The following is a 25,625-nucleotide window of genomic DNA, read 5'->3' as shown; positions in this document are numbered from 1 at the left end:
CAATGGGAGGACCCCGGAGGGAAGAAGTTCGCTACTGATGTTTTACAATCTTGCATCTAAGCTGTTAACGCCCATTATTCAGGATACACAGACAAGGAACTTCCCTTAAGCATTCAGGAGGGTGGAACCTGGCAGGGAATTAGCATTGGGAAGATATCAAGGTCAAGGTCTGCAAGCAAGGCAACAGTTACCCAAAACGGAGGCCAGGACCCTGCAGGTCCCCCTTTTATTAAAAAATGAGCTTCTGACTTGGGTTGCATGGGATGTCAGCAGGTCACCTTACCCGTCATGGAGACGCCTGCCCAGGCCACACAGGTGCTCTGTCTTAGGTTGGTGAGTGCCCCCCAGGAATTACCCGTCTCTGAATGCTCATTATCATACTGGCTCAGTCGTGTGTGAGCTGCATGGTTAATTGCTGCCAAAGATCTCAAAGTGGCACTGGGCTTGCAATCTGTGTGTTCGATACAGAAAAGACCAACAGAGGTCCTATCTCACCCACAGCCAGTAGGCTAAAGGCAACTGAGCCATTCCCTTCCTTATCGAGCCATACTGTGCGTTGGAGTCCTTGTAAGATAGTATCCCTAAAGCAACCAGAACTTGAGTTTATAAATTTATAATTTTCAAAGCCAATCGAGATGTATATAACTACTGAATTAAATTTATCATGCCCAATAGAATGAAAGATTAACTAACTGTGGTAGCTACTTTTGTTGCCAGGGTCTCCACTGTGCAAGGCTTAAATTCTTTCAGGGTCATAAAAGGCCAATAAGAGTTTACAGCAGTTAGTGACTGTTAGGCTTTGTTTATGACTCTAGGAGGAGGTGACTAGTAAAAGCCTCAGTGAACTCTTGAAGGGAACAGGGTCAAATGAGGGGGAGAGAGACCTTAAATCAACTAGGGAAATCTAAGAAGGAAAAAGGGGGAATCTGTGTGTAATACACATTCCTAAGTGTGGTAGATAATAAGCTAATCAATAAACCAAAGTGAAAGTAAGTACAAGGAGTTAAGAATTTGTTAGTGTGAGGTTAGCTTGGAGTAGTATTTTCCTATCTGCTGGCAGGGTGAGCCCAGGGCATGCTTGTTTCCTGTCTCTCTAAGGCTGTGAATCAACAAGTTTAGACATGTCATAATTCTATGTCATTGGGTGTCTGAGACTGTCTCAAATGAGATACTTTTGCCTGCACACTTAACACTGACCAAATGCCTGCCAATGAAGATAATTGCAGGAAGGCATATCTCTACATTTACATTGGAGAAAGGAACAAAAGACCTGGTTGTGGGAAACAGGTTTTGACTGTGTGACTGTTTTCATACATAGCTAGGGGATATGATCAATACATCCTAAATGCATAAAGGAGATTGTGCCCAAAGATGAACAAACATTTCTAAACCATGGAAAATAAATCCCAAATTTGTAACAGATGGGAAAAGGCTACAGCAAGAATCTACAGCAAGAAAACAGCCAATTCATTCAAAAGGCAATAATTGCAAAATGCCTTGTGTGATGGTTTCCTCCAGTAGAATTATTATTTCTAATGGGTTGACCTTATCAAATGATAGCTGTATAATTACTGTATAATTCTGCAGCCTGTAATAGCTCATGATAATGGCTCCTGACAGATATTAATATGAAATCTTAGGGACAACAAAAAAGGAAAGGTTATGGTTGGACATGGTGTGTCTGTGTGTCAAGTTGACAGAGGATCTATCATACTTACTAGTTGCATGTCAACTTGACACAAGCTAGAGTCATTTGGAAATGAGGAACCTCAACTGAAAAACTGGCCTCACCAGACTGTCCTATGGACAAGCCTATGTTGCATTTTCTTCATTGATAATTGAAGTAGAATGGATGGTGCCACCACTGGGCAAGTGGTCCTGGGTGCTATAAGAGAGTAGGCTGGCAAGTCCTGCATTCAAGGAGATAAACAGATTAAGAAATGGAATAAAGGGAGTAGGGACCTCAGGGAAAGATCCCACCCAGATAAGTTTCCAACTTGTGAAAAGGAATTAAAGAAAGGCTTAGAGTCAGGTGTGGTGGTGCACGCCTTTAATCCCAGCACTCCAGAGGCAGAGGCAGGCCTGGTCTACAGAGAAATTTCCAGGCTATCCAAACTTAGTCAGTGAAGGTCACCATGGAAAACAGAAAGCTGATGAAAATGTGATTATATAAAGGGGCCATGTTCCAGCCCCAGCAAGCAGCAGAACTTGGCAGCTTCAGCCATGTGATTCTGGCTTTAGAGTTAAGGACAGAAGAAAGGGGCTATGGAATTTGCCTCCACAATGAAGGCCACTGAGGCCAGGCATGTATCAGAGGTGTCACCAAATAGAGGCCTAGAGAGGCCATTGTGTGAAGCTGTGAAGTTGAAGCCTGGGTTGCCTTGGACACCCATAAATATTGGAGATGCCAGAGCTATGGGATACCTGTTGAGTAGAGCTGCTAACAGGATGTAGAACCAGTCTAAGAGAAAAAAAGTGTATTGCAGTCAACAAAGCTGAAAGGAGTTGGAGATCTGAAGAACACTTTGACATTAGACATGGAGATGCAGAATTTGGAGTCTGCCCAGCTGGTTTTAAGCTTTGCTTTGCTTTAGCCATTCAATACACTGTCCATTTAACAGAATAATAGTACTAAATTCTCTTCCTACCTAGTCATGGGTTCCTGGCCCAGTCCATAGTACCAGAGATAAGTTCAGTCTTTTGGCATGAGCCTTCAATCCATCCAGAAATGTTTGGTTACTCCCATAACATCCGCGGCACTATCACTAGTAAGCAGCACTTTTCTATGGCTTTTGCATCAGCTCCTGCCTCCCAGTTCTGGCCCTGTTTGAGTTCCTGTACTAACTTCCTTTAATGATGGGCTACAATGTGGAAGTGTAAGCCAAATAAATCCTTTCCTTCACAAAAAAAAGAAAGAAAGAAAGTAGGCTGAGCAAGACATGAGGAGCAAGGCAGTAAGCAACCTTATCCTCTGCAGTAATTCCTGCCTTGAGTCACTGCCCTGACTTCGCTGAATGATGGACTACACACTGTAAATAAAGCTTAAATAAACCCTGTCCTCCAAAAATTGTATTTGGTCATAATTTTTTTTATCACAGCAATGGAAGCCCTAACTAAGACAGAACCCAACAACATGCATGGATCACCTAATTCACCACCTGGGAAAGCAAACTGTGGAAGGCAGATGGCAGGAAATACAAGCTAAAGGAGCCAAAGGAGGATTTGGTGAGGGGCCTCAAAGGTTAGCCATCTGAGAGAGCATAAAGTTCCTGGATGCAGGAGCTGGCCAACAAAACCAAGATGGGCAATGTGCCTTGAGATGCTACAGAGTGTGAATTAGGCCAGTAAAAAAAGGAGGGGAGTTGGAACCTGTCACTTTCCCCAGTGCCAATGGTCTTGCCTATAACTAATGTGTAGAAATTTCCCTTCTGAGAAAGATTTTTTCAGGTGCAGCCTGTTAAGAGGGTAGGGCACCCACAGCTCTGTAAACCCCTCACCTGTGCTCTGTAAGGGAGCAAAGAAACAAGCTGCATGTGAAGATGCTGGTAAGCCACAATCCACATGGCAAGGTATAGATTTATGGAAATGGATTAATTTAAGCTATAAGAACAGTTAGCAAGAAGCCTGCCACGGCCATACAGTTTGTAAGCAATATAAGTCTCTGTGTTTACTTGGTTGGGTCTGAGCGGCTGTGGGACTGGCGGGTGACAGAGATTTGTCCTGACTGTGGGCAAAGCAGGAAAACTCTAGCTACACTTGTTGGTTCCCCAGGATAAACTTTGGTGGAATCGTGCCTTGGTTTATCATTGGGACCTTCGGAGAAGGGGTAGATACTGCTTATATCTCCCGTAGGAAGGGATTTTAGCAATAACATTATGTCCCAGAAAATTCACAGATTATGAGCTCTCCCCTGGCTTAGTTTCCCACTGTGTCCAGAACTCCCAAACTCTGAAGTTCCTGGGCATGCAAGTGAAATATGGCATGGAAACCAATGAGATAGAGAAGACTCTTTGTGGATAATAAGATATTTATTGAGTATTGGGCACAGGAGAGGAGGTGGGATGGTTAGTAGTTTTTTTTTAAAAAAATAAAAAAAAAAAAGACCTTTTCTGGCCCTTCAGATCCAGGCCCCTGAGGCTTCAGGGAGGATCGCAGTCTAAGAACACTCAACAGGTGACACGCTCTTCTCCACAGTGCTCCCTTCATGAGCGACCTGGCAGCTGTATCTGCTGTGAGGTGTCCACTGGTGAGATGTCAGCGTCAGGTAGCTGCTGGCCATGTACTTGTTGTTAGTCTGTTTGGTAGGTTGGGTTGTCTCTACACCCTGTGTGACAGGGATTCCATCTACTTTCCAGTTCACCACCAAAGTACCTGGGTAGAATTCACTCACCAGACACACTAGTGTGGCCTTCTTGGGCTGGAGATCCTTCAGGGAAGGCAGGAACAGAGTGACCAAGGGGTCAGACTTGGGCTGACCTGTGCAGATAAAGAAGGGGATGAGAGTTGTCACAGGAGAGCCCAAGTGACAGGGAAGCACCCTCTCTTATCAGGAGCTTTGTGACCATTCCTGCTCCATCCTGGGATCCTGCTTCCTTCTTCTTCTCTATCCACTCAAGTCCCCTAGAGAACAGACATCCTTGTGGGGGGGCCATACCTCAATCCCACATTACCCCAGAGTGCTCTTGAGTAGGATCAGCAAAAAAATATTAGATAGAAGGATAGAGGGGAGAGAAACAGATAGAAAATACAGGATAGACTTGGGAGGACCTGGATCCTAATCCACCAGGCCTTGACTGTCTCTGCCCTAGGGTATTTATAGGAACGCCAAGGGGTGGAGCAAAAGACCTCCCCCCAGCATAGCCAAGTGTAGATCATCTCAGATACCTGCACTCAGGTCCATGGTCTAATCATCCTCTCCATGCAGACATGCTGGATAAAGCCACTAGGAAACCTGAAAATGGGCTCCCACGGGTCCCCCTTTCTTAATGTATAAAAAACAACTCCCCATTAAGAGCTTATATGAGCGAGAATTGTTGAAACCAAGGTTGGATAAAGCATAGGGACAAATAACCAAATGAATGGAAACACATGAACTATGAACCAAAGGCTGAGGGGCCCCCAACTGGATCAGGCCCTCTGAATAGGTGAGACAGTTGATTGGCTTGATCTGTTTGGGAGGCATCTAGGCAGTGGTACCAGGTCCTGGGCTCGTTGCATGAGTTAGCTGTTTGAAACCTGGGACTTAAGCAGGGACCCTTGGCTCAATCTGGGAGGAAAGGACTGGACCTGCCTGGACTGAGTCTATCAGGTCGATCCCAGTCCTCGGGGGAGGCTTTGCCTTGGAGGAGGTGGGAATGGGGGGTGGGCTGGAGGGAAGGGGATGGGGGCAGGAAGGGAGAGAACAAGGGAATCTGTGGCTGTTATGTAGAACTGAATAGTATTGTAAAATAATTTTTTTTAAAAAAAGAGCTTACAGCAATCTTCATAGCTGTCACACCTTCCAGTATAGGAGTACAGGATGATAAAGATGGCATTTCTTTTTTGGATTGGGTCTAAGGTGACTACATCAGTTGTAGCTGCCTCCAGCTCTTTCTAAACCAGAAAACTATTGATGCAACTGCAAACTTAAAAACTCCCTTAGCTTCATCATTAACATTAACAGGTTAACATAATTCTAACATAAATATTGCTATACATAGTTACAATTCTCTCAATCTTACAACTTGAACTCTTTTAATAGAACCATTTGAATTTCTTGCTAATAGAACATAGGATAAACTTCTGATGTTTTCACATCAAACTTAAATACTTCCTTGACTTCACCAAACCATGGTATGTTAATATCAATAGGTTAACATAATGCATGACCATTACTATACACCATTACAATGCCTACAAACATATATTCAACCTTAATTCACTCGTAACTTCCCCTTTTCTTTATAATTTTTTTAAACAGTATCTTGATTCTAGTTAGAAAAAAAATTCTCCATTTAGATAACATAAAGACATAAACACTATTATACACAATTATAATTCCTACAAATCTATATTTGAAAGCAATATTCTCAATCTAACCATTAACACTTTAAAACCTTTAGCAAAACATCCAAAAGCAGTTTTTTAATAAAACTCTTTATATTTTAAAGCAATCTCTTAGTATGCCCATTTGTATTTCCTACTAACAAAACATAACATTAATCCACTTAAATAACAATAAAATATTTTTTAAATTAAATAGATTAAGGAATATTAACTCTCCCTTCTCTTTATAAATTTTTTAAACAAAATCTCAAACCTAGTTAGAATAAAACCCAAACTTCTCCATTTAAACAGTTCCATTTATAACATAAAACCAATTCTATAAGCAGTTTCGTTTATATATATATAACAGTTTCATTTTAACACAAAACAATTCATGAATCACCACAGTTAATAAAGCATATATGCATACAAAAAAAACGCATTTTGAGCCTAGGTAGAAAAAATGAATTTCTTCATTTAAGCAGTTCCATTTTTAACACAAATAATTCCATAAAACAGTTCCTAGGTCATCACTGTTGATAAAGTCTATATGCATAATAAGCATCTGGAGAGCAAGGCTCCTCACCCCACAGGCAAAAGTGTCATCTGTGGCATTCAAGGTGTGCCAGGGAAAAGATTTTAAAAAAAGCCCCAAAACACAATTGCCAAGTGCTGGCACTCGCTGACTCCCAAATGCTGTTTGGTCCCTGTTCTAAGTGTGGAAAAAGGCCACAGGCTAGCAAGTGCTCTGCCAGACCATCAGTAGCCTTATTGAAAGTGCCACCTAGAAAGACAACCAGTCAGCTGACTGCCCCCAGGCGCCAGGATGCATGCAAACATCAAGCTAAGACCTCCAGCAGATCTAGGCTTGGCTACAGACATGGCAGAGAACCCAGAACACAGCAGGGAAGCAACCCGTTTCTTTCCTTCTGGACACCAGAGCCACTGACTCGGTCCTGGGAGTTTTGGGATATCACCTCTCCTGGTTTCCCTATTGTCAGGATAGGGAGGACAACCTTACCACCTCACCAGACTTAATTGCACTTTCAGGGTTACTTAATGAGAAAGATTTCCAGCTAAGAAAGGAGCTTCCATGTACTTCACTCCAGATCTACCCGCCTGTGTTTCTCACATGCACACAGACAGGGCCCTGGTCTTTGCCTTGTCCCTAATTCCAAAGAAATAAGTTCTCATGCACCACAAGCTTTTCTCTCCCAGTTCCCTGTTCTAACTCACTGTTCAACTAATGGTACAGGATCACCACAGAACTGAAGTCCAGAGATCACCAGACAAGAAACTGTAATAGCTAAAGGTATTTACACCCCCAGACCCAAAAGTGTCTGGGCTCTACAAAAACAGACTTTAATATAAACATCTGTTACTGTGAAATGCTTTCAACAATTGATCACCTGTCTCCTGGATGCCAAACTAATAAGGAAACAGATGCCTTAAAATAATCTCTCTGATAAAGCTTAATATGTTCCAATCTCTCTGTCTCTCCCATTAACACTAAGCAATATAAGCAGAGTACTAAACACCACTAATCTCATGGCTGCTTTTTAACATGTTCAAAACTTTTCCCAAGCTCCAGAAACCAGCTTAAATCCATCTGGACAGGTCGGACCTACTTCAGGCTTTTCCTGTCTCACCAGCATCCCATCAGATACAAAAACAGCCAGAATGCCAAGCCAAGAAAGATGCACAGTTCCAGGATGGAAAGCCCATCATCCAACAACACCTGTCTACCTTGGAAGACTCCCCTTCCCTATTCCCTCCAAGAGCAAACTGATGCCCTCCAAGTCAGCTGGAAGCAGTTTTTCCTGGAAGAAACAACGCCCCTATTTCTATCTACTTGCTTTTTTTATAATAAGCAAAGGTCTGGAATGTAAGGATTCTGTATATGCGCAGCTCGGGGGTCTCATCTGGCACCTTATTACATTATCAGCGGGTGACTGCATCCCAGCCTAAAAGCCAGATGTGCACCCCCACGCCCTCTCTCTCTCTCTGCGTCTCTCTTTGCATCTCTCTGTCTCTTTCTCTTCCTCCCCCTCTCCTTCTCCTAATATAAAGCTCTAAAAGGTACCACTGGGTTCTGTTGTGACTGTGACCTTTCCACTCGGTAACCAGCGCCAGCCACCGACACCGATACCCTTTCACTAATCACAGGTGATTTTCCTATAGAGGCCCAGATTGATCTAATTTTATCCTTACAGAAAGAGGAACTGAAAAAGTATGTTCTGAAAGCCTTTTTTGTTTCTTAGAGAGAGAACTCTCCAAGGAGCTGACACTTTGTCCACAGTGGTTACTTGACCACAGAACCCTGCACTGGCTGTGTTCCTGGGGCTCCATCCCCCAGACTATGATGATAGTGACCCCATGACTACTTCAGAAGCCCTGGTGACTCCTGATTTCACTTAGCATCATTTTCTCCCTTATTCCTCTCTAAGCCTAAGGACATATGAGGAAGATGGACTAGTGAAACAACTAGCCAAGCTAGCCAGCAGGCCCCAAGCATGAGAGAGCCCAGGAACAGTAGTCTACATTTTTTCCCTAGTAATCATCCTGGGAGGACCAGATTCTAGTTACCTTGTCCCTCTGAGCCCTTTGTGTGCCCCCATGACCTTGTAAGCCAGCAGAAGACTGGAGAGCTGCAGCCTAGACTGCCAGATCCCTCCCTCTCTTGGCCTCAGTGGTTTTCTACATGGAGTATCTGAGCTCTGAAGGCTGAGTTCATGGCACCAGCCATATATGTGGCCCTACTATGTGTCTGTCTCAGGTTAGATGGACACCTTGGCCTCAGTTCAGATGCTGGGGTCTAGTGGTCTTTAAGGCCTGGAAATCTCAGCCTCTGAGCCCCATTGGGCATCTGCCTCAGAAGAGTAGATGACACTATTGGGGTCCTTCCTGTGGTTTACCCTAAGACTACTGCCTCTCCCTCACCCACAGAAAAAGTACATGTCAGACTGTAAGGCTAGGGAAGGCAGATGGGAAGAACTCTCTAGAGGGAAAACAGACTTTTCTGAGACGGTTGAATGAGATCATGAGAGCCACTTACCCAGGACTGTGAGTTGGGTCCCTCTACCAAAGACATGCCATGACTGGTGCTCAGACGGAAACCCATGGGGCCAGCACCTGGGGCCTGTTGCCCGTGGGATGGTCTGGAACAGGAACCTGATGGGTGAGACAGGCACAGGACTACAGTAAATGAACTATGTCCTTGGCAGAAATTAGATGGACAGCCAATATCCCACAAGTCCCACTACCCATCTGCCTCTTCCATCTCTGAATTTTTCAGTGTCGATAGCAACACCAGGCCCAGAAGATTCTCAAAAAATTCCTGTATGGTGTATCTTCTCTGGTGGGTGTGGTGGAACCAGGAAGTTGTGTGTGTGTGTGTGTGTGTGTGTGTGTGTGTGTGTGTGTATGCACACGTGTGTCTTTTTACAGTGTCTGAGTCTCTTCCATACCAACTCCTCGTGATCTATCCAAACCAGCTTCCTCCCAGGACCCAAGCACACTCTATTGTGGGGATTCCAATGCTTTCATTTCCATCATGAGGCCTTCTCTGATCTTTCAGGCTACTTTTTTATTGATTCATGTGTGCATCCATCTGTGCTGGCTAGGCTAATGTCAATTTGACACACAAACTAGAATTATCTGAAAGGAAGGAACCTCAGTTAAGAAAATGCCTCCATAATCCAGCTGTAAGGCATTTTCTTAAGTCGTGATTGATGTGGGAGGGCTCAACCCATTGTGGGTGGTGCCATCCCTTGGTTGGTGATCCTAGGTTCTATAAGAAAGCAGGCTGAGAAAGCCATGCAGAAATCCACAGATTCTGCATCAGTTCCTGCCTCTAGGATCCTGCCCTGTTTGAGATCCTGTCCTGACTTCCTTCATTTATGAACAGCAGTGTGGAAATGTAAGCCAAATAAACCCCTTTCTCCCTGTGCTAGCTTGAAAGAAAACGGCCCCCAAATGGAGTGGCACTAATGGAAGATGTGGCCTCATTGAAGTGGGTGTGGTCTTGTTGGAGGAAGTGTGTCACTGTGGGGGTAGACTTTGAGGTCTCACATATTCTCAAGCCTGCCAACATATAAGAACTCGACTACTTCTCCAGTACCATGGCTGCTTGCATGCCACCATGTTGCACCATAATAATAATATACTAAACCTCTGAAAATGTAAGCCACCCTGTAGCTAGAGTTTTCCTGCCTGGCCCACAGTCAGGACAAATCTCTGTCACCCACCAGTCCCACAGCCGCTCAGACCCAACCAAGTAAACACAGAGACTTATATTGCTTACAAACTGTATGGCCGTGGCAGGCTTCTTGCTAACTGTTCTTATAGCTTAAATTAACCCATTTCTATAAATCTATACCTTGCCACGTGGCTCGTGGCTTACCGGCATCTTTTCATGCTGCTTGTCAAGGTGGCAGCTGGCAGTGACTCCTTCTGCCTTTCTGTTCTTTTATTTCTCCTCTCTGTTAGTCCCGCCTATACTTCCTGCCTAGCCACGGGACAATCAGTGTTTTATTTATTAACTAATCAGAGCAACTTGACATACAGACCATCCCACAGCACCACTCCAACTAAACGTTTTTCCTTTATAAGAGATGCTGTGGTCATGGTGTCTCTTCACAGAAATAGAAACCCTAAAACAGAAGTTGGTCCCAGGAACTGGGGTATTGTGATAGGCCTGACCATGCTTTTGTTTGAAGAAATATGGACCTTGGAACTGTGGATTAGAAAGCAGTTGAATGTTTTAAATGCTGTTTAATGGGCCATCCTAGTAGAAACATGGAAGACCGTGGTGCTGAGCATGATTTGAACTGTAGGCGCCTAGATCAAGAGGTTTCAGAGGAGGAGAATGTTAGCTTGTGGCCCAGAGATCATTCTTGTGATATTTTGGTGAAGAAAGTGGCTGCTTTTTGCCCTTCTCTGAAGAGTCTGCCTGAGGCTAAAGTGAAGAATTTTGGATTAATTCCATTAGCAGAGGAAATCTCAAAACAACCTAGTATAGACTCTAGAATATGGTTATTAGTGTTAACTCTGATGATTTATAATGAAAAGGAGCAAGCTGAGCAAATAAAAATACAAAATGTACAGATTGAGAAAAGGGGCACCAGGAAATGGAATAGAGCTAAATCCTGTGTTCAAGGAGATAAACAGATTAAGAAACAGAATAAAGGGAGTGGTAATCCCAGGGCAAGATCCCACTCAGCTAAGTTTCCAAGTTGTAAAAGAAATTAAAGAAAAAAGGCTTAGAGCCAGGTGTGGTGGTGCATGCCTTTAATCCCAGCACTCAGAAGGTGGTGGCTGGCAGATCTCTGAGTATGAGGCCAGCCTGTTCTACAGATCCAGTTTCAGGACAGCCAATCTTAGGCAGTGAAGGAAACCATGGAAAACAGAAAGCTGGTGAAGATGTAATTGAGGGGCCATGTTCCAGCCCCAGCAAGCAGCAGAATTTGGCAGCTTTGGTCATGTGGTTCTGGCTTTAGAGTCAAGGATAGAAGAAAGGCATAATGGAATATTCCTCCACAACTTTGGAAAGCCACTGAGGTCAGGCATGTGTCAGTGGTGTCCCTGCATGGAGGCCTAGAGAGGCCATTGTGTGAAGCTATGAAGGTAAAGCCTGGATTGCCTTGGAGAACCTAAAATGTTGGAGATGCCAGCCATGGGATACCTGCTAAGGAAAGCTGCTAACAGGAGTGAACCAGCCCTGAGAGAAGTCTGCTGTAGTCAACAAAGCTAAAAGGAGCTGGAGATCTGAAGAGTGTTTTGACATCAGACATGGAGATGCAGAGTTTGGAGTTTTGCCCAGCTGGTTTTCATTCTTGCTTTGGTCCAGTATTTCCTAACTATGCTCCCTTTCCTATGTTTTGGAATGATAATCTGTGCCATTATATGTTGGAAATATGTGATCTGCTTTTGGGGTTCAATTTCACAGGGGATTACAGTTAAGGGATTGCATGAATTTCAGGAGAGACTTTGAACTTTAGACTTTTAAATAAATTTGAGACTGTGATAGACTATGGGGACTTTTGAAGCTGAACCGAATGCAGTTTTGCATTATGATATAGCTACAAGCCTTTGGGGGGTCAGGGAGCGGAATGTGATGGTTTGAAAGAAAATGGCCTCCAAAGGGAGTGGCACTAATGGGAGGTGTGGCCTTGTTGAAGTGGGTGTGGCCTTGTTGAAGTGGGTGTGGTCTTGTTGGAGGAAGTGTGTCACTATGCTCAGCCACTCCCAGTGAAACAAACCACTTCCTGTTGCCTGCAAGCCAAGCTGTAGGACACTTAGCTCCTTCTCCATGTCTGCCTGCACATTGCTATTTCCCACCATGATAATAATGGACTAAACCTCTGAAAAATGTAAGCCATCCCAATTAAATGTTTTTTTCCTTTATAAGAGTTACTGTGTGGTGATATATTGTATACCAAATAAAGCTTGCCTGGGGATCAGAGGACAGAGCCAGACACTAGATTAAACATAGAGGCCAGGCAGAGGTGGTACACACCTTTAATACTAGCACTTGGGAGGCAGAGATCTGTCTGGATCTCTGTGAGTTCAAAGCTACCCTGGACTACATGAGACTGACTCAGTCTAGGAGAAAAACAGACCCAGGCACTGGTGGCACACACCTTGAATCCCAGCACTTGGGAGTCACATGCCTTTAATCCCAGCACTTAAGATCTCATGCCTGTTATGATATATGCACGGGGGACCCTGGCTGGCCAGGGTATCCCACATGTGCAGGGAAACATGCTGACATGCTGGGCAGATGCAGCGGTGGGCAGTGGGTGACACACCATGCAGCAGCAGTGGCTGGCAGTGGACATTCGTTCACAACCCAGGTGCTGCATCCTCACCGAAAGAGTTTATTATAATATAGAGATAAAGAGACAGAAAGATTCAGGCCCAGTGGCGGCCCACAGAGGTAGACGGGCCCAGCGGTGGCTCACTGAGGTAAACGGGCCCGGCGGCAGCGGCCAACAGGAACATTCAGGCCCGGCAGCAGCCGGCAGAGACATTCAGGCCCAGCGGCAGCCCACAGAGGTAGACAGGCCCGGCGGCGGCAGAGACAAGCAGACGCAGGTAGGCCTGTGGCGGTGGCCCGTGGAGGTAGACAGGCCCAGCGGCAGCAGCCAACAGGGATATTCAGACCCGGCGGCAGCCGGCAGACACATTCAGGCCCAGTGGCGGCCCACAGAGGTAGACGGGCCCGGCGGTGGAGACAAGCAGATGCAGGTAGGCCTCCGGCGGCGGCCCGCAGAAGTAGACGGGCCCAGCAGCAGCCCGCTGAGGTAGATGTGCCCAGCGGCGGCAGCCGACAGGGATATTCAGGCCTGGCGGCAGCCGGCAAAAACATTCAAGCCCAGCGGCGGCTCACAGAGGTAGACGGGCCCAGCGGCAGCGGCCGACAGGGACATTCAGTCCCGGCTGCAGCCGGCAGAGACATTCAGGCCCGGTGGTGGCCCCCAGAGGCAGACAGACCCAGCGGCAGCTGGCAGGGACATACAGGCCCGGTGGCGGCGGACCACAGAGGTAGACAGGCCCAGGGACGGAGACAAACAGAGGCAGCTTGGAACAGGGACGCCCCTAACCCCAACATCTGGGGAAGAAGCTATCTCTGTGGGTCAGAACCAGAACGAATCTGAACACTCCGTCTGAGGACAACCCAGGGCCCAGCTGCTGATCCTGTGAAACCCAACAACTTGGAGGTGTTGGTGAGACTACCCTGCTCAGCTGAAACCCATCTGGGAGAGGATTCAGATGCCTACAGTTTAAAGTCTGAAGAAACAAGATCAGCTGAGGAGTTGACAAATGAACAAAAACGTGACCTGGGAACACAGAAGAAGGCGCTACCCAGACACCAAACCAGATCACCAGAATCATAAGTATATAATTCACCGATCGAAATCAGCTGCCCCGAAGAAATAGCCCAATAGCACCAATTTAACCAAGAACCACTACTAAACCAAGACTAAAAATTAGAACAAGAGAGGCACTCTCAGACACAGACACCACCTGCACCGCACAGAGGAAGAGATGAGTAGACGCCAGTGCAAAAATACAGGCAACAACATAAAGACCTATATGGCAACATCAGAACCTAGTGATTCTACACCTGCAAGACCTAAACATACCATGACAGAAGAAACAGAAGAAATCAACCCTAAAAATGACTTTAAGAAGATGATAGAGGCCCTCAAAGAAGAAATAAAACATTCCCTCAATGAGGAAATAAAAACTTTCCTTAAAGAGGAAATGAAAAACTACCTTAAAGAGGAAATAAAAACTTTCCTTAAAGAGGAAATAAAAAACTCCCTTAAAGAGGAAATAAAAACTTCCCTTAAAGAGGAAATGAAAAACTCCATTAAAGAGGAAATAAAAAACTCCCTTAAAGAAATGGAAGAAAAAACGAACAAAAAATGGGAAGAAATCAAATCAAGCCAAGCAATTAAACAGATGAAAGAAACATTCCAAGATCTGAAAAATGAATTTGAGACAATAAAGAAAACACATGCTGAGGGAATGCTGGAAATAGAAATCCTGACTAAACGAACAGGAACTACAGAAACAAGCATAACCAACTGATTGCAAGAGATGGAACAGAGAATCTCTGACACTGAAGACACGATAGAGAAAATAGATTCGTCAGTCAAAGAAAACAATAAAGACAAAAAAGTTGTAACACAAAACGTCCAGGAAATTTGGGACACCATGAAAAGACCAAACCTAAGAATAATAGGGATAGAAGAAGGAGAAGAATACCAACTCAAAGGCACAGAAAATATATTCAACAAAATCATAGAAGAAAACTTTCCTAACCTAAAGAAAGAAATACCTATGAAGATACAAGAAGCTTACAGAACACCAAATAGGCTGGATCCAAAAAAAAAGTCCCCTCGCCACATAATAATCAAAACACTAAACACACAGAATAAAGAAAAAATATTAAGAGCTGCAAAGGAAAAGGACCAAGTAACATATAAAGGCAAACCCATCAGAATAACACCAGACTACTCAATAGAGACTATGAAAGCTAGAAGATCATGGACAAACCTCATGCAGACACTAAGAGACCACGGATGCCAACCCAGACTATTATACCCAGCAAAACTCTCAATCACCATAGGCGGAGTAAACAAAATATTCCAGGATAAAACCAGATTTAATCAATACCTGTCCACACACCCAGCCCTACAGAAAGCACTAGAAGGGAAAATTCAACCCAAAGAAGTTAAACACATCCATGAAAAATCAAGCAATAGATAATCCTACACCAACATACACCACAGAAGGACAACACAACACAACCAAAAAATAACAGGAATTAACAATCACTGGTCATTAATATCCATCAATATCAATGGTCTCAACTCACCTATAAAAAGACACAGGCTAACAGAATGGATAAGAAAACAGGACCCATCCATATGCTGCATACAAGAAACACACCTTAACTCCAAAGACAGACACTACCTCTGAGTAAAGGCTGGAAAAGGTTTTCCAAGCAAATGGACCTAAGAAACAAGCTGGTGTAGCTATCCTAATATCTGATAAAATAGACTTCAAACTAAAATCAATCAAAAGAGACCAGGATGGACATTACATATTCATCACGGGAAAAATCCACCAAGATGAAGTCTCAATTCTAAACATTTATGCTCCAAATACAAAAGCACCCACATTCATAAAAGAAACACTACTAAAGTTTAAAACGCACATCAAACCCCACACATTAGTAGTGGGAGATTTTAACACACCACTCTCACCAAAAGATAGATCTACCAGACTGAAACTTAACAAAGAAATAAAGGACCTAACAGATGTTATGACTCAAATGGACCTAATAGATATCTACAGAATATTCCATCCTAACACAAAAGAATATACCTTCTTCTCAGCACCCCATGGAACCTTCTCAAAAATTGACCACATGCTTGGACACAAAACAAATCTCAACAGATACAAAAAAATTGGAATAACCTCCTGTATCTTATCAGACCACCATGCCTTAAAGTTAGAACTCAATAACAACAAAAATTATAGAAAACCCACAAACTCATGGAAACTGAATAATGCCCACCTGAAACATCAATGGATCAAGGAAGAAATAAAGACAGAAATTAAAGAGTTCCTAGAATTCAATGAAAATGAAAGTACAACATACCCAAACTTATGGGACACTATGAAAGCAGTGCTAAGAGGAAAATTCATAGCTCTAAATGCACACATAAAGAAGATGGAGCAATCCCATACCAATGAATTAACAGCACAACTGAAAGCTCTAGAACAAAAAGAAACAAACTCACCCAGGAGAAATAGACACCAGGAAATAATCAAATTGAGGGCTGAAATCAACGAAATAGAAAACAAGAGAACAATACAAAAAATCAATGAAACAAAGAGTTGGTTCTTTGAAAAAATCAACAAGATAGACAAACCACTAGCCAAATTAACCAAAAGGCAAAGAGAGAGCACCCAAATTCACAAAATCAGAAATGAAAAGGGAGACATAACAACAGACAATGAGGAAATCCAGAGAATCATCAGATCATACTTCAAAAAACTGTACTCCACAAAAATGGAAAACCAGGAAGAAATGGACAATTTTCTGGATAAATACCACATACCAAAATTAAATCAAGACCAGATAAACCATTTAAATAGACCAATAACCCCTAAAGAAATAGAAACAGTCATCAAAAGTCTCCCAACCAAAAAAAGCCCAGGACCAGATGGTTTCAGTGCAGAATTCTACCAGACTTTCAAAGAAGAACTAATACCAATACTCTTCAAAGTGTTCCACACAATAGAAACAGAAGGAACACTACCAAACTCTTTTTATGAGGCTACAATTACCCTGATACCCAAACCACACAAAGATGCAACAAAGAAAGAGAACTACAGACCAATCTCCCTCATGAACATTGATGCAAAAATATTCAACAAAATATTGGCAAACCGAATCCAAGAATACATCAAAACAATCATCCATCACGACCAAGTAGAATTCATCCCAGGGATGCAAGGATGGTTCAACATATGGAAATCAGTCAATGTAATACACCATATAAACAAACTGAAAGAAAAAAACCACATGATCATCTCCTTAGATTCTGAAAAAGCCTTTGACAAAATCCAACACCCCTTCATGATAAAGGTCTTAGAAAGAATAGGAATACAAGGAACATTTCTAAACATAATAAAAGCAATTTATAGCAAGCCAACAGCAAACATCAAATTAAATGGAGAGAAACTCAAAGCAATACCACTAAATTCAGGAACAAGACAAGGCTGTCCACTCTCCCCATATTTATTCAATATAGTACTAGAAGTTCTAGCTAGAGCAATAAGACAACAAAAGGAGATCAAAGGGATACAAATTGGCAAGGAAGAAGTCAAACTTTCACTATTTGCAGATAATATGATAGTATACATAAGTGACCCCAAAAACTCTACCAGGGAACTGCTACAGCTGATAAACTCCTTCAGTAAAGTGGCAGGATACAAGATCAACTCAAAAAAATCAGTAGCCCTCCTATACACAAATGATAAAAGGGCTGAGAAAGAAGTCAGAGAAACATCACCCTTTACAATAGCCACAAATAATATAAAATACCTTGGGATAACACTAACTAAACAAGTGAAAGACCTTTTTGATAAGAACTTTAAATCTCTAAAGAAAGAAATTGAAGAAGATATCAGAAAATGGAAGGATCTCCCATGCTCATGGATAGGTAGGATTAACATAGTAAAAATGGCAATCTTACCAAAAGCAATCTACAGATTCAATGCAATCCCCATCAAAATCCCAACACAATTCTTCACAGACTTGGAAAGAAAAATACTCAACTTTATATGGAAAAACAAAAGACCCAGGATAGCTAAAAGAATCCTATACGATAAAGCAACCCTTGGAGGCATCACCATCCCGGACCTCAAACTCTACTATAGAGCTATAGTAATAAAAACAGCTTGGTACTGGTATAAAAACCGACATACGGACCAATGGAATCGAATTGAAGACCCTGACATTAATCCATGCACATATGAACACCTGGTTTTTGACAAAGGAGCCAAAACTATACAATGGAAAAAAGAAAGTATCTTCAACAAATGGTGCTGGCATAACTGGATGTCAATATATAAAAGATTACAAATAGATCCATATTGTCACCATGCACAAAACTCAAGTCCAAGTGGATCAAAGACCTAAACATAAATCCAGTTACACTAAACTTAATAGAAAAGAAAATAGGAAGCACTCTTGAACGCATTGGCACCGGAGACCATTTCCTAAATAAAACACCGACAGCACAGACCCTGAGCACAACCATTAATAAATGGGACCTCTCGAAACTGAGAAGCTTTTGCAGAGCAAAAGACACAGTCAATAAGACAAAAAGACAGCCAACAGATTGGGAAAAGATCTTCACCAACCCCACATCTGACAGAGGATTGATCTCCACAATATATAAAGAACTCAAGAAACTAGACATCAAAGCACTGAACAGTCCAATTAAAAAATGGGCTAAAGAGCTAAACAGAGAATTCACAAAACAAGAACTACAAATGGCTGAAAGACATTTAAAGAAATGCTCAACATCCTTAATCATCAGAGAAATGCAAATCAAAACGACTCTGAGATACCACCTTACACCTGTTAGAATAGCTACGATCAAAAACACCAATGACAACCAATGTTGGAGAGGATGTGGAGCAAAGGGAACACTCCTCCACTGTTGGTGGGAATGTAAACTTGTACAACCACTGTGGAAATCAGTATGGCAGTTTCTCAGAAAATTAGGAATCGAACTACCTCAAGACCCAGCCATCCCACTCTTGGGCATATACCCAAGGAATGCTGATTCATACCATAAAGATACATGCTCAGCTATGTTCATAGCAGCACTATTTGTAATAGCCAGAACCTGGAAACAACCTAGATGCCCATCAACGGAAGAATGGATGAAAAAAATGTGGTACATATACACAATGGAGTACTACTCAGCAGAGAAAAACAATGAAAGCATGAAATTTGCAGGCAAATGGATGGAACTAGAAAAAATCATCCTGAGTGAGGTAACCCAAACCCAGAAAGACAGTTATGGTATGTACTCACTCATTGGTGGATTCTAGATATAAAATAGAGAACAATCAGACCATAACCCATAGAACCATAGAGGCTATATATATAGCATGGAGGTCCCTAGGACGACTGTGGCATATAATAAATTTCAGTTTTACTCAATTGTTGAAAAAAATAGCCAAATGAATGGAAACACATGAACTATGAACCAAAGGCTGAGGGGCTCCCAGCTGGATCAGGCCCTCTAAATAGGTGAGACAGTTGATTGGCTTGATCAGTTTGGGAGGCATCTAGGCAGTGGGACCAAGTCCTGTGCTCATTGCATGAGTTGGCTGTTTGAAACCTGGAACTTATGCAGGGACACTTGGCTTAATCTGGGAGGAAGGGACTGGACCTCCCTGGACTGAGTCTACCGGGTTGATCTCAGTCCTCGGGGGAGGACTTGTCCTGGAGGAAGTGGGAATGGAGGGTGGGCTGGGGGTAAGGGGAGGGCATGGGAGGGGGGAACCCATGGCTGATATGTAGAACTGAATGGTATTGTAAAATAAAAAATATATATCACAAAAAAAAAAAGAGACAGAAAGACAGAAAGGAGAGGGAGGAAGAGGAGAGAAGAAAGGAAAAGTGGAGGTGTGTGCACCTCAGGGCGGGGAAGAAAGAGAGCAGAAGAGAGAGAGGAAGGGGAGGGAGTTTTCCTTAAAATGAGGCTTTTATGTCAGGATGCATTCAAGGGGCGGGTCAGAATATTAACAGTGCCTTTGCTGCCAGTATTTGGGAAGCACACATGCCATTAATCCCAGCACTAGGAAAGAAGTGAAATGACTGAGCGGAGAAAGGCATATAAGACGCGAGGAGACAGGAATTAGAGGCCTTTTAGGCTGAGGACTTAGAGGCTTTCGGTCAGAGGATTGGTGGAGATAGGATCACCTTCCATTAGGCCTGAGGATTCGGCAGTGGTGAGAAGTCTCTCTAATGACTTGTCCCTTTGTCTCTCTGACCTTTCAGCATCCACCCCAATATCTGGCCCCAGGTTTTTATTATAAGACCATTTTCAATTTGTGCAACATTACCATGCAGCGTGGGTGAGGGAGAGACGTACCCCCTTGCCCCTCGACACCTACAGCAGATGAGGGAGCTGACCCTCCCCCTTACCAGCTGCAACATTCAAGAAAGCAGGCCCTGCTCCTCACCTAGGCAGCGCAGTAGAGATGACCCTGTTGGTGGGGATACAAGTGAGTCTGCCCTGAGGATGTGAGTGGGAATGCTGGCCACGCCTCCCTCATCGGCCATGAGGTAATGAGGGTGAGGGAAAGATGCCCTCCCCACCTTGCCCCTGCCGCCTGCCACAGGTGAGGGAGCTGACCTCCCCCTTACCAGCTGCAGCACTCGGAAATGCAGATCCTTTACCTTGCCTGGGCAGCACAGTAGAGCTGACCCTGTTGATAGGGCTGTGTGTGAGCTTGGGCTTTCTGGCCTCACCCCTCATTTCCCATGGGGGGGGGAACACCCTCCCCTACCTCGACCCTCACCACCTGTGGCAGTTGGAAGGGCTGGCCCTAAGATTGTAAGAGCAGGAGAGATGTCCCTGTCCCTCACCAAATGCAGCACTCATGAGAATGGCCCCTGCAGGCTGATTAACCCTGCAGAACCAGGGTTATGAGTTGGCCCACCCTAACATCCTCCCCATATATGATCTGCTGGAGCACAAAAAGGGGCACGTCCTGCAGACCCAAAGCTGCAGGATCTCCATGGCACAGAGCAGCAACAACAGGATCTCCAAGTGAGGGCCCAGTATGGATGGTGTAGCAGAATCAGAGGCCTCAAACCAGACCAATGACTCTTTGCAATAACACTTGCAAGTAAAGATATATGGACGGAGCCGGGTGGTGGTGGCACACGCCTTTAATCCCAGCACTCGGGAGGCAGAGCCAGGTGGATCTCTGAGTTCGAGGCCAGCCTGGGCTACCAAGTGAGTCCCAGGAAAGGTGCAAAGCTACACAGAGAAACCTTGTCTCGAAAAACCAAAAAAAAAAAAAAAAAAAAAAAAAGATATATGGACAAAAAGGTTTACTGTGTGACTCACTGTGTCACACTACAGCTTCCATGACAAGATTTTTCCATTTACACCATCTCTACCTGTTCTATCCAATGGCATTAATACATACTCATACTGTTGTGGGCCCTTCCCTCACCACCCAGCTTTTCTGTACTCATTGGGCATTAACTTCTCATTCCCTCACACCTGCCCCTTGTCACACTGACTCTGCCCTCTCTATGAATCTGCACATGACAGGCACTCTATGACAGTGTTGGTCCTTTGGGGTCAGGCCTATTTCACTGAACATAATGTCTTCAAGTTTCTTCCACATTGTAGAAGATTCCTGAATTCTATTCTTTGTTAACTAATACAAAATAGATTTCAAAATAAATAACAATTGCAACCTACTATTACCTATTAAAAGTCATTCAAAATTTGTTTCTCAGAAACAAAGAAAGTAATTTTTACAACATGGCTAGGAGATATTTATATGACCAGCAGTTGTGCTGGTTACTAATGTATCAACTTGGCTCAAGCTACAGTCATTGGAGAGGAGGGAGCCTCAACTGAGAAAATGTCTCCATAAGATCTGGCTGTTGGGCATTTTCTTAATAAGTGATTGATGTAGGAAGGCCCAGCCCATTTGGGTGTGGTCAGCCCTGAGGAAGTGGTCCTGGGTTCTATAAGAAAGAAGGCTGAGCAGCCATGGGGAGCAGGTCAGTAAGCAGCACTTCTCTGTGACTTCTGCATCAGCTCCTAGCTCCAGGTTCCCCCATGTTGGAGATCCTGTTCTGATTTCTTTTGATGATGAATTGTGATGTGAAAGCATAAGCTGAATAAACACTTTCCTCCCCAAGTTGCTTTGGTCATTGTGTTTATCACAGAGATTTTTACCAGATTCTTAAGAAACGGTCATTTTTGTGCTATTGTGCAATATATGAATTTCAAGATGTTTTTCTGTTTGTTTGTTTGTTCGTTTGTTGAAACAGGGTCTCACAATGAACCCCTATTTAGTGATATGGGAATCACTAAATTGACTGGGCTGGCCTCAAACTCAGAGATTGCCTCCCAAGTACTGGGATAAAAGGTGTGCGCCACCACACCTAGTCCTATAATTTTCTATTTATGTGAGAAAAAAAGTGATTGAACCTTGATAGGGGTTACATTGAGCCTAGTCACTCTGGATAGCATGAACATTCATGACTGACTTCCTGGCAAAGGTGTCATAACAATTAAAGGTGAAAATTACTACTCAACAAAAGGCTCAGAAAGGGGCAGACACTTCCCTACCTCATACCGCACACACGAGCTGATCAGGTCTCAGAATAAGAGCTACAACTTAAATGGTGGTGGTGGTTAAATGAAATTGATTATGAAACCTAGTTTACAAAAGAAAGTCTTAGGACTCTTCCCCAAAGCTGCATGCCATCTGCCTTGAACATAACCTGGAAAGGAAAATGCCAATAAATCTGGAGTAGGGGGATGCCATGTCCAATTGAGGTCAGTTATCACCCTGAAACCGAAAGTTAAGTGAACGCTTGCACCTTGGAAACTGAGATCCCTAAGGCCTCTATTCTCTTTTAGTGCCCCAAATACTAGAAGCTAGTTTTAATCTTCCAGGAAAGAGGCAGTAAGAGCCAGGTCAAGGAGAAATACCTAATGATGCTGATGCATCTTGCCAAATCACCCAGCCAAGAACACTGTAGTGAGGACCACAGTCTACCATCACCAGTGTTCTTACCATGCACAATGTCCCATTCTAGAGTAGTTTTTCACATCAGCATTCAGTTTTTCAATACAAGGACTATAGATTCGTGTGTCTTCTTGTGTCATTTGGTAGCTGGTGTTTTTAATTAGTTGTGACAAAGTATTTCTGATACACACCTTAGACTGTAGCACCTATTATGATGCCCTCCACCCTGTCACAAGTAATGATTTCCTTACCACAAATTCTTAAATATTTCAGATTTGGGGGGTTTTGCATACATCTAATCTGATCAAAAATGTATTTATATTTGACATACACATACAATAGTCTGGTAGTATTTTCATACAACATTCCCAGTGTGCCCACATTTTGACTATGAGGCCCAAATATGCAGTTCTCCACATGCAGGGTCATGTTTGCACTTGTAAAGCTTGAGAGTTTGGAACATTTCAGATTAGATATGCTTAACCTATATGAACAATAATTTATAATTTTGCTTTTCTTTCTTCCATTTTCTTGATCATTTCTAATGTTTGTTCATTATGATTTAATAGAACATTTGTAATGTTTCATTAATTTTTTCTTTAGCTATAGTTATAAAAAGTGGGATCCTGCTCAGTAATAAAAGAACAAAATATTCATAAAACACGTTGGATAAATTGCAAAAGTGTGATATTGGACTACAGAGATCACAAAGGTTATATACACTCAGATTCCTAATCTTTAAAAAGAGAAAATAACTAGTGGTTCCTCTGCCCACCTGATGAGCATCCAGTGAATCAGGCTGCGTGAAGAATACACAGTGCTTTCCTGTGCAGAGCACAGCTGTGATGCAGCTCAGACCAGATCATCTTATTTTCTGAGACAGGGTCTTGTCCTGAACAAGACCTTGTGATTCAGCTAGACTAGCTGGCCAGTGAGCCCCAGGGGTCCCCCAAACTTCCCTGTGCTAGAATTAGCAGCACGACCTACCACCTCCCACCGTTTGCATGCACACTGAGTCTGAACTCAGGTCCTCATGTCTGAGTCATCTCCATGCCCCCAGTTTCCACTCCCCCGCCCACCCCAAGACACTTCCGTAATATTTAATGGATGTTTTGATAATTATCTAATTATAAATTTCTAGAACTGCAACTAGACCAAGACAAACACGCAGTTAATTCTAAATGAATTAAGACAGTGGTACACTAAAGTGACCTGGGGTCATGTCTTAATTCCAGCCTCTCCAGAGGTTTAGGAAGGAGGATGGCAAGTTCAAATCCTGCCTAGGCTACAGACAGTAATATCAGCCTGGGAAACCTAGCAAGACTTTTTCTCAAAATTAAAGAAAAAGCGGGGGAAAGCGGGGGGAAGCGGGAGATGGGCTAAGGACGTGCCTCACTGGCAGAAAACTTGCCTGGCACAGCAAGGCTTAAACCGAGGTTAGGCTATCGTTTGCCCAACCCTCCTCTCAGGCGATCCTTCCTTCTCGTACCTCTGGCCTTAACTGCCACCTTCCTAGTCACTCACTCCAGCCTCCAGTCCATGGCCACACTCACACATCCCCCACAAGCAAGTCCCTTACCGGCCTGGCAGGGTCCACAGTCTAGGCCTGCTGCTTCCCGCGGAAGCTCCAGGGCCCATGGCTCTGCTCCTTCCTGCTGAGCCTGGGGGAAGTACATGCTGGACACCATCTACGAGGCCCAACAGCAGCAACAGAAGGAGAGCTTTGCACTGCCTGGGGATGGTGCCCAGTGCCTGGCCTGTTCTGACCTTCATTGTCCCTCAAGCTCAAAGTCAACTCCGGCCCCTCTTGTAGGTTTCCTGGCAAAAGGCTTGCTCCTCCTCTGAGGGCCAGAAGCTATTCCCATGCAAATGGATCTGTGTAGCCAAGCCCCAGGTTGGCTCTGGTTCCCAGCAGCAGCAGGCACACTCTAATGCCCACGGTCCTCATCTGTCTCTCCCAGAGGGACATCTGCAAACTACCCTGTTGTTTTTGTGGTTGGGATGTATGTTCACACCTGCTAACCCATCCCTAGAGCTCTGGGTGGCTCTGCCTGACTGATATCCAGGTCCCCAAGGGCACCCTGGGTCTGTGGAGCAGGTCCCCAGGGCTTAGAGGGGCCACAGAGAGCAGCTGAACACCTGCCCAGTGGAACAAGACTCTCTAAAGGCTTAGTGCCAGGGATGTGGGGTGAGGTTGGAGCTAATGCCAGGGATGTAGGGTGAGGTTGGAGCTAATGCAGGGATGTGAGGTGAGGTTGTAGCTAATGCAGGGATGTGGGGTGTGGTTAGAGCTAATGCAGGGATGTGGGGTGAGGTTGGAGCTAATGCAGGGATGTGGGGTGCAGTTGGAGCTAATGCCAGGGATGTGGGGTGAGCCTGTAGCTAATGCCAGGAATGTGGGGTGAGGTTGTCACTAATGCAGGGATGTGGGGTGCGGTTGTCACTAATGCAGGGATGTGGGGTGAGGTTGGAGCTAATGCAGGGATGTGGGGTGAGGTTGGAGCTAATGCAGGGTCATGGGGATCCTTACAGCTGAACTTAAACCTCTGCTTGAAGGATCCCCATTAGCTACAACTCCACCTCACCCAAAGCCCACGAGCTTCTTCTCCAGCTGTGGGAGCATTCGCTTGGCCATGCAAGACTCCCCCTCATCTCTCCAGCCACATTGTGGGATTGTGTAACAAGCAGATGTCTTGCTTGTCTCACGGAGATCGTGAGGGCCACAGTGAGTCAGACTCCATGGATTCATGAGATTCTGCTTGGATCCCTGT

General features: G+C 44.0%; 1 protein-coding gene across 1 annotated transcript; it reads right to left on the bottom strand.

Moving 5' to 3' along the window:
- Positions 1 to 4,069: 4,069 nt before the first annotated feature.
- Positions 4,070 to 24,715, bottom strand: LOC114710524 (immunoglobulin lambda-like polypeptide 1). Its single transcript, XM_028894695.2, has 3 exons — positions 24,434 to 24,715; positions 9,080 to 9,195; positions 4,070 to 4,476 (listed from the first exon to the last, which is right to left on the bottom strand). Exons 1-3 carry the CDS (start codon positions 24,625 to 24,627, stop codon positions 4,157 to 4,159), a joined length of 630 nt encoding a protein of 209 aa, XP_028750528.1. The 5' UTR covers positions 24,628 to 24,715; the 3' UTR covers positions 4,070 to 4,156.
- Between the last annotated feature and the right edge of the window lie 910 nt (positions 24,716 to 25,625).

This window comes from Peromyscus leucopus, chromosome 12 (assembly GCF_004664715.2).
Source record: "Peromyscus leucopus breed LL Stock chromosome 12, UCI_PerLeu_2.1, whole genome shotgun sequence".
Classification (NCBI taxonomy): Eukaryota; Metazoa; Chordata; class Mammalia; order Rodentia; family Cricetidae; genus Peromyscus; species Peromyscus leucopus.
Note: the sequence above shows the minus strand (reverse complement) of the source record. Positions and strands in the feature narration are given on the sequence as shown.

Bases quoted from the DNA above. Each gene is read 5' to 3' on its own strand.
- LOC114710524 (XM_028894695.2), bottom strand. From the start codon at position 24,627: ATGAAGGTCAGAACAGGCCAGGCACTGGGCACCATCCCCAGGCAGTGC. The intron at 9,196-24,433 runs GTAAGGGACTTG...CTCACCCATCAG, and splicing joins CTGTGGACCCTGCCAGGCCG to GTTCCTGTTCCAGACCATCC. The intron at 4,477-9,079 runs GTAAGTGGCTCT...TTATCTGCACAG, and splicing joins GACCCAACTCACAGTCCTGG to GTCAGCCCAAGTCTGACCCC.